The sequence below is a fragment of the Gallus gallus genome, chromosome 14 (genome assembly GCF_016699485.2).
Source record: "Gallus gallus isolate bGalGal1 chromosome 14, bGalGal1.mat.broiler.GRCg7b, whole genome shotgun sequence".
NCBI lineage: Eukaryota > Metazoa > Chordata > Aves > Galliformes > Phasianidae > Gallus > Gallus gallus.
The window spans coordinates 3,465,859-3,475,598 of NC_052545.1; the positions used below are offsets into that span (position 1 = coordinate 3,465,859).

General features: G+C 44.0%; 1 protein-coding gene across 1 annotated transcript in view; it reads right to left on the reverse strand.

The window, feature by feature from the left end:
• CARD11 (caspase recruitment domain family member 11) overlaps positions 1 to 7,681 on the reverse strand; it is a 40,137-nt gene extending 32,456 nt beyond the window's left edge. The window contains exon 1 of the mRNA NM_001006161.4: positions 7,410 to 7,681. Within this exon, the coding sequence (NP_001006161.3) occupies positions 7,410 to 7,422 (13 nt within the window). The 5' untranslated portion in view covers positions 7,423 to 7,681. The remainder of the gene's footprint in view (positions 1 to 7,409) is intronic.
• Positions 7,682 to 9,740: the final 2,059 nt, after the last annotated feature.

Sequence of the window (9,740 nt, forward strand, 5' to 3'; positions counted from 1 at the left end):
TACTCACACTGCAATCGTTTACATCAAACCAGCGTGGGAGGAAGTGTTTGCAGGACCTGTCCTGAGTGAGAGCGATCATTAATGATTTCTGGATTGCTAGTGAAGCTTCCGGAGTGGCTGTGTAGGCATGCCCTTGGTTGCTGTCATTGACATCGTCCTCCAGGGTAAAAAGGGCTTTATTAAAACACTGCTCACGGTTGCTTTTGGGTGGACCGCTGTTTAATTCTCGTATGTTCCCTTGAAAGCTGAAAACACCCAAGAACGCAGTTGCTGCATTGTAACGACTGGCTGCTTTGCAGTGTGACAAATCCAGCAGCTCTTCTTTGTTATCAGTAATGGGAAGCAGAGGTTATATATCAAGCAGCGTTCAATATTGTGAAGCAAGAGCGGCTCAGGGGCAGGGAAGCTTTCTCAGACACTCTGCCTAATTTTCTCTTGAGGGTCACACAATGCTTTACAAGTTCTCTTCAGGCTCCAGGGCCGCCCCCAGTGAGCAGAGCAGTGCTTTCAGACCATGGTAAAGACTGGTGGTCAGAACAGCTAAACGACGCTCATGTGTCTACAGGGCTGAAAGTGACCACACAGACTGCAGCTTCTGTGAGCAGCCGTCCTGCTGGACCTCAGGTTTCAGCCTCCATCTCACCAGCAGGGCCCTGAGCAGGAGCCACACACTATCTATGTTCTGATGAAAAGCAGCAAGAAGCCTCTTAAAGAACGGCTCATTTCCAAGACCCTGTATTCACCTTGCTCCTTGCACATTACAGGAACAGCTTCAGCTCTCAGGAAGTAAAATATGGAAGGAGAAACATAAGCCTTATTTTGATGCCCTGACCCCTCTCCTCGAATTAACTCTTTCTATCCCAGTAACCCTGCCAGCTCAGAACTGAGGAATATGTGAGTAGGAGGACTGCTGCACCAGGAACAGTGAAATGGAGCTACCAAAGGCAGAAGGGAACATGCAGATATTCATGAAGTGGAATTGATTAATATACAGCTTTTGCTGCCTTCTATTGGCAATAAATAAGTTAGGTGCTTTGAAAACTACCTTCTGCAAACCCCTCTCTTGATTCTTTTCTGCAGCACAGTTGCACTGAGTTCCCTAAGGCAGAGAACTGCATTACAGCACCTGTTTGAGGACACCCCAACATGGCTGCTGACAGCAACGGGAAGCAGGGCACACAACTGCAAAATATTACCAGTTGGAGGAAAACATATCAGAGACTCCTGTATAACAAAACATTCCAAGCTAAGTTTAAGTACCATTAAAGGTTTGATACAAGCAAAAAAACCTCCAACCTTCTCTTTCACCCCTTTCACCCCGGCTCTCCATTACTAACTTGCTTTCTTACATCTGTGTGCTACAGGAAACCTGCTTTCCTACTTCATCACCGTTTCCAGCCTCAGAGTACTGCAATATGATGTAGTCATCTCAGACTACATCACAGCAGCATTAACTATTAGTTACAAGGAAAGTAAAGACAAGTTACAAGGAAAGACTTAAGTCGTTGAATTGCAATTTCCAGTACTCAGATTTTTGGAGGACCTACATCCTGTTTTGAAAAGTGATAACAATAGAGAAGAGCCTACGCTCCCATTAACAGATATGGAATTAAGGATCCACATCTAACAATGTGGGCCAAGAGAGCACAAGAGGCAGTGCAAGAGCAGCCACAGGCATCCAAGGCAGGACTTCAATGGGTTTGCTGTTGGATGCATAACCACGATTTATGCCTGACTGGGTTTTAATTACACAATTGCATGAATTTGCATTGTTCTGCATTGCAGAAAACTCTAAACCATCTCAGAGCTTGTCCTTAAATTGATAGCCTTCAAAATGGGTGTTCAAATCCTGATCTTTTCTGCCTTGAAGTCGGTGTTTTCCAATTGCTCCTTGCAGGTAGAGAAGTTCAGTCCTTCCTTATGGTGTGTTCTCATAGAGCTCCTGCAGCACCTGCAGAGCCAGGCAGTGCTCTGCAGTATGCAAAGCCCTCCAGTGATGGTGTTACTGTCAACAGCATTTAGAGCAGAGAACTGAAGCTGCTCTCACTATGGATAAGGGTAAGTCACAAAACCACCTTTCTGTACTGTAACGCTCCATTAGAAAATGCCCGAGAAGTACCATTTTTCCTTCAAGCCGCAGAATTTCAGATTAAAAAGAAACTGATTCAGTGTTTCCAGCCTCACAGGAAATGTACTACTCCACTTTTTCTTTTTAATTTTCTAAAAACTAAAGCAGAAGAAAAACACACCCTCTTCTGACCTAAGATGAAAGTTTAAATACTTTGTTTTTTTTTTTTTTTTCATTCTGCACTGAAAGCTTTCACAGCATAAATTGCAAAAACTGGAGAATAAAAGACAGAAGGAAATTAAATCTTCTCCAATAAAGCATGTTAGTCTGAGGTCTTCCTGCAAAGTGTGCAACTGAAAATACAGGAATATATTACTGGAAGGATGAAACACATCAAAAATACTCTTAAGCAAATCAATACTGAGATGTATTGGGTCCTGTTTTGGCAGGATGTGAATGGAACTACCAAGGCAGTGGTAGAGAAGATTACTTTCTGTCCCCCCAGGAAAAAAAAAATCAGCTCTCAATGGTAAAAATGGAAAGTTTATGGAATTTTCTATTTTCCTTCAGTACGAGGCATTGGTGAAATGAGTTTGATGATGATCTCCCCAACTACTTCCATTATAAACTATGACGAACACAGAACGGAAACACACTATGACGAACACACTCAATGGAAGAAGCCCAGAAACAGATGTGGGCAGCAGCTGCTGCAGTGGGACTTGCTCTGGTGCAAGAGGGCGAACACGGAGAAAATCCATATGAAGCTGCATGCTGGGAGGAAACATTTTACATGCAGACTTTATCCAACAGACCGGTGTGGGCAGTGAATGATGACCACCCCTGGTAGTTTAACCAGGATGGTGAAGACTAAAAGCCCCCAAATGATCTTATCAATGATGACCTTTAAGAGACTCAATCACCAGCTGTGCTACAGATTGGAAGGGATTCCTTTTGTGCTAAAGTGCGTAACCAGGTATGTCCTGCTAGCATACAGCTGTTTTCTGCATTCATATGGAGACAGTTCATACTACCTCAGCTGGGCAGCTGTGCTACACTCACTGCTCGGTGCCTGGGTTTGCCTGCAGAGCTGTGCCAGCAGACAGCACCAGAAGCTGCTGGGGATCCTTCCATGGCTGTGATGGAGCTGTAGCTTCTCCCCTCAGCTGCTACAAACAGGGCAGGCCTGTCAGACTTAAGCAAATAACAAGTATCTTTGTGTAAGGCCAAAGTGGCCTCCGGGACCAGAACAAAAATATCCGTTAATACCACAAGGTGCTGCTTTATACAGGCAAATTCACTGAGGCAACAATTACTAGCAATAATATCACATACACAGCTGTACATACATTTACCCTTTTGACAAAAACAAAATGATACAGCATCTAGTTTGACATTTCTGATAGATATCCAGTGAGATTTGACAAATTCCTCTTTCCTGTTGAGTTGCTAAAGAGATTCACTGAAGCAGACAGCATTAGGAAGCAATGCCCCATCCAGTGCAGAGGATGAAATAGGTTTTGTGGGACTAAAGGAACAAGAATATTCTCTTCACTGCACGTGGCAGCAGACAACGCACAACACTTTGTTGGCTTATGGTGCAAGGGATCATGCATTTTTATGAGCTGTGAAAAAAAGTCTGCTTGCTTTCTGTGTAAGAGACCCCACAGGCTTTACTGCTTGTACAGTTCTAACTGCAGATCTACAAACATGACAGACTCACAGACTGTTGTCCTCCCTTCAGCCAGATTCTTTGGGAGAAGAACACAAAGAATGAGAGCTGTTCAAAATCTAAGTTCAGAGAAAATGTTTCTGCTGAACTGAAGTCAATGTGAAAAACTCCAGCCAAGGAGTAATCCAGAGCAAGACATGGCCGGGTGGATAGCAGATCTGCTGTACCATCCAGTGGCAAGCTAAACAGACTGGCACTGTGTTCTTGTGCCTGACAGGAGCAAAAAAGTGAGAGGGTAATATTGGGAGAGAATACTGAGTGAAGCAGAGAGAAAGAAGCTCCTATTGTTGGATGTATGCCACTGAGACCAATTATGTACTTTTGACAGTAACCATCATAATTCCAAAGTCCTTGAGCAAATCACAAGCAGAAAGGTTACCTTCCTGAAAATGTTCGTTGCCATTAAATAGCTGACCCCATCTGGAGGGTGAAAGCAGCATTCAACAGAGAATTTGGGGAAAGGAAGTAGAGAATCTTGTTACACACATACCTGAGAAAACCCCATCATTTGTTCTGAATAAAAGGAGCTGCAGATTCACTGCACATGCTCTATTCTCAGCAAAGCGGACAGCGTTCTGAGAACGCAAATCCTACAGACAGCAGTGATAAACAGCCAAAGCAAAACCTCTCTGAACCAGCGAGGAAAGTCCACTGCGTTTGGTGAGGGCAGAGTTTTATCCTTGAGTCTGAAATTCATAAGGCCTGGACCCTCTTTTAAGCCGAGGTTGCTATGGGTGCTGCTTTCTTTGTAAGCTGCCATAGGCCACATTCCGCCATCACTAACACAACCTTAACGGCCACATCTGAGACATGTATTTCATGAAATATGCATTTCAATATCAAAGGGAGTTGAGACATCTGATAAGAAGTGGGTAGATGGTTCTCGCACAGTAATATAGACATAATATTGGGAGGATATATATATGCATACACATACTTCATCCTCTGTGAGTAATCATGCCATGTATCTCATTAAAAGTTTGACCAAGTAACAGGATAAAACATTCAGACTTTTTTTTTAAGCATATCCCAGTTACCTGGGATGTACCTTCAGTGAAGGCTCAAGCTGCTCTTAATTTTATCAGAGATACACGCACTCAGATAATTCTCTTCTCCTGTAGAAAGCTTATTTTCTCTCTCAGTTGAGAGTTCTCTCCCACCAGAAGTAACTATTTGCATAAGACGAGGGAGTCAAACATGTGGTTCTGAATTTCTCGGGTGCCCCTCCCAGTAGAAGAGTTTGCTGGGTGCGGCTGAAAGTTTCAGCACTCTTTCCCCTTGAAATTTTTCTTCTGCCAGGTATATGACTCAAGAAACTAGGAAATAAAATCTGGCCCCAGATCCCCTTGCAGATGTCACCATTGTGTTTTGACCAAGTCCATTTTTAACTCAACTCATAGCAAACTATGATGATGGTGGTGAGGGGAAGAGAAAAGGAGAAGAGAGAGAAAAAGAGAAACGTAGTCTCGGCCAATTAGTTTTGGGGGAATATCAAGGCCTTACAGAAAAAACACAACCCAAAACAACAACAAAAATCCACCAAATAGTTTTGGGGGCACAGGATACTGAAAGAAGCAAAGCACAAGATCATCATTCATACATGTTTTACGAGATGACTAAAAGGAACACAAGAACTTTTCATATCACAAGTTGTTACACACTATGGAGTTATACTAAACTTCCATGAATGAAAATAACATATCCTATTGTGTCGTTCCAGGCTTGCAGACTTCTTGGCAGATGCAAAAGACAAAGATATTTTCATGTAATTGATTCTGTATTCAGAAGAGAATGCTCACAGCTCAAAGGCCACAGTTTGCTAGTTCTGAATCAAAAAGTATGCATTATAATTGCAAACATACAGTTTAAGCTTCTTTCACTCATAAGGAGATAGACAATTTGAGAGAGCAGGGCAGATTGCTAAGAGAATTCTCTCACATCATAATTCTCCTATTAATTCAGCTGAGTTTAATAAGTGATCCTTATTCAGCCCCCAAAAGCCCAAACCAGAACATCCCTAGAAATAAATCTTCAGTCTCAATAGCCCTGCTTAGAAGGTGAGGCTAAAAAACTTCATCAAAAATTTTTACTACTTCGTTGTATCTGGTTCAAAGCTTACAAACTTCAAACTACAACTACAAACCAGTCATAGCAAATATTGTCCCCAAATGCAGCTTTTAACTTGATCTTGGCAACTTCTGGTATCTGAGGAATTAATTCTTTCCAGATCCTGAGAACGAAGTTACTGCCACTACAGTACTACAGCAGGGAGCCTCTCTCCCTAAGATCTGACATCCCATGGGATTCAATGGGACAAGAATGACCTCACTTGTCAGACCAGAAATTCTAAGAGCTTCACAAAGCTGTTACTCTGCTCTCACCTGCCTGTTCTGCAAAGGAAAGAGGAGCTGAGAGACTGCAGTACTTCCTCTGGTTTCCCTACGAGGTCTCAGGGGGATGCTGAGGCAGCAGAGTAAGACCATCTGCTTCAGCATTTCCTCCCAGTGTGAACTCAGCGTAGAAACAGAGAAGCCTGGTGGAGGGTTGGGGAGGCTTCGGAAGGAGTGGGATGGTATAAAAAGCAGAGAGAGAAAAAACAAAGTCAGAGAGGGCCATACTTGTGAGTGGAAAGGAAGCTATGGTGTGTTATAGGTGTTAGAAAATTCTATTGGTGAGACAGAAGGAAACAGAGACAGGATGACAGCGGTTATTTGTTGTGAATCACTCAGCACGAGTCTGAGAGTTAGAGAGAGGTGATGCAAGCGTACGTGCCTGGTATTTTGGGATGCATCTCCAAATCTGCAAATATGCAAATTCTGATTATGTACACGAGCAAAGGGGCAGATATGAAAGCAGTGTGTGTGTGTGTACAAGGACGGGTCAGCAGACAGGCACCACCACTGCATGAAAAACCAACTCTGCAGGGCAGCAATGCATGCTGCATGCACAGAGGGGATGGAGTAGGAAGGGGTGCGTGCAAGAGGTGGCAGGAAAGGGGAACATGAGAGAGAGAAGGAAATCACAGAGGGGAAGGAGAGAGACTGAGAACATGGGGGAGGACATACGGTCTATTGCATGGGCAAGAAGGTGGAGAGAAGGGAAAGAAAGGAACAAATGGAACATTTGTCACACACAAGATACGGTCGATGAAAAAAGGGGCATAGGAAGGTAGCGAAAAAGCTAAGATACACATTAGAGTTGAGAAAAGAATAAAAGAAGTGAGGAGAGCTAATTAAAGGAGGAGGAAAAAGATTTTATTAGTTAATAGAAAGCATAAATCCCTAATGACAGGATTTAAAGACTCGTTTAGGGCAGACCACACAGAGCAGAAGCAGGAATTCCCTGGCCACCATTGCTGACAAGCAGCCCACCCTTTCACCTCCCCCTCTGCACTTCCATTTCAGCACACACTTCCCTTACCAACACCCACCACCCCGGGGTACCGCAAGGCCCCCCCCGAGCAGCAGCACATTTTGCACTGCTGAGGACAGGACAGGTGGCTGCAGTCCTTAGAGAAACAATCTCAAAAAATCAACACAGAAAAAAAGGTGAGAGTGGAACCTGTGGCAGTTGGAGTTAAATGCTGTCCCAGGCAGCTGCTGTCCTTACCTTGGGTGCTCATGAGTGAGTTGGGTGTCTCAGTGCAGCTCCTGCAGGATGAAGTCCCTATGTTGCCTCCATGCCCGTGACTCTGGCTCTTCCAGGAGCCCCGGAGAGGTTTTTGTGCTCTGCAGCTGTTGAAAAGTGAAAGAAACACAAGGAGCAAAAGTCCTTCTGCCCCCCGAGGTGCTGAAAGTTTTGGGGACAATCTGGAATAAAGGAAGCAAGTGCAGTGGTGTCAGAATGAGTACAGAGTGGCAGAAAGTGAGAAAAAGTGTGTCAGGGGCTGGGCGGGGCAGAGAAGGAAAATGCAAAGATCTGACAGGAAACCAGAGTATAAATCTGCTTAGGGTTTAAAAAAAACACATTTCTGCTCCCCAGTGATACTGCCTGTTTGCAAATGACTCTGCATGCAGGTGACAGCAGAGCCCCGAAGAACCACGGTAAGCAAATGAAGAGGCACTGCTGCCCCTTCCCCAGGAAGAGCAGTGGGCACAGCAGGCAGCAGCCTTCAGCAGATGGCTCAGAGCAAGAAAGGAGGCTGTCTGCACTGCCTGCCTTGAGCTCCCTGCATCAGGAGCTCCCCCAGTGCATTTCCCTGGGGCTGGGTGCCAGCCAACCTGGGGCTGTGCCTCCAACCACAAAGCAGCAGCCCTTGCTTCTCAGCGTGCACACTGGCTAGGCAAGAAAGAAAAAAGGGACTGAACTGAAGAGAGTTTCAACTGAAACAGTTCCAGGCAGGAGGAGTGGTGTGTTTTCTTCAAAAACCTTTGGAAAACAACTTTTTTTTTTTATAATTAACAGCTGTTGTTGCTAAGCTAAAAGGGAGACAAAATGTAATGCAAGTATTAGAATATGTTACAGTTGAATGACACTGTAAAACAACATTTTCCATAGGAAGCCTGTCTGCTGACATATCTGATGCTGCTTGAATGCTGGACCATGGGCTGAAAGCCACACGTGGACAAATCCAACATTTAGGTCCCTCCAAGGACACTGATGGGCTGGGAGCCTTCCTCTACAGTCACAAAGAGCATCAAACGTGCATATATGTGAGGGTGAACGTGGTTGGGAGAAAACAACTGTGTATGTTTTTATCTCCTATAAGAAGCAGATAAAGAAAAGGAGAAAAACGAGGGTTAATGAGCATGAGGAAAAGATGATTGATAATTAAGGAATGTGGGGAAGGGAAAAGGCATGATGAAAGTAATGGAGTGAGAGGCAGAAAAAGGAAAACTAGTTGTTAGACTAAAGGGAAATAACAAATGGAAAGAAAGCACAGTGGAAAAAACTATCAAAAGATATAGCTGGGTCAAAGGATACAGCAGCCTCAACAAAAACAGAATGAAGGGAGATGATAATGTGAAAAGCAGCAGAAGGGAGACAGTATCTGGCTGAAAGTGCTATTACAGTAAGACTCAGAAGTGTTCTATCAAACTGAAAACCTGAATCCTGTGCAAGTTGGGAGAGCAGAGTATGTTCTAGGCAGCAAAACACATGGGGCAGCTCTGCTCTAATTCTCCCTTTTTGTCCCTCTGATTCCATGGGTTGTACCTGTACCATGACTGAGGAGGGCTTAAGTTTAGCCATAAGGCTGGTGTTGAAAGGGACTCTGGCATTGCAGTTTTCTGAAACAACAACTCAAAGGAAGGCAGCAAGTTCTCTCTCCCACTGAGCAACAGTAGAAGATCATTCTCTTATCAGTTTTTTTCCAGTGAGGACTATTCTGTTTTGTGTTATTTATATCCTTGTGTGACTTTATCAAAATTCACCTCTGCATAAACAGTGAGCTGCCTGTGACAAGGTGCCCTGGGCAACCAAAATCTATCCATGTGGCAACTGCATGGATGAGGCTGTGCAGACACGACCAGCACAACGAGGGGAAAGCTGCGCATACTCTGGAGAGAAACTGAAATACTGCTGTAAGAATTACGACCCACTCTTGTTTCATCAAAAGCAATGCAAGTTATTTCTGATCCAAGCTTTCCACTGCTTTCATAGAGGAAGCTGATTTGTGCATGCAACAGAGGAACCATTTTCAGCGCAACCAGGGAAATGAAGTTGGCTGACAAGCAGGCTTTGTGGCTTCACTTGGGTTTAAAACACAGATCTTCCATGCACAGTTCCTAATCTGAAAGTAAATATGTGACAGAATTCAAGTTAATACTCAACAAGTCTGGTTACAGGTTTCTCCTTCTGTCTTTGATGCCGTCAGCACATTGGCTATCAGGCAGTAGACTGTAAAACTGCTCTCTGGAGTCAAGCAAAGGTTGGATACCATTTGTTCCTGTTTCTGCTTTTGTTTTGCTTACCACTGTTGGTTACAAACAGCTTTCGAAA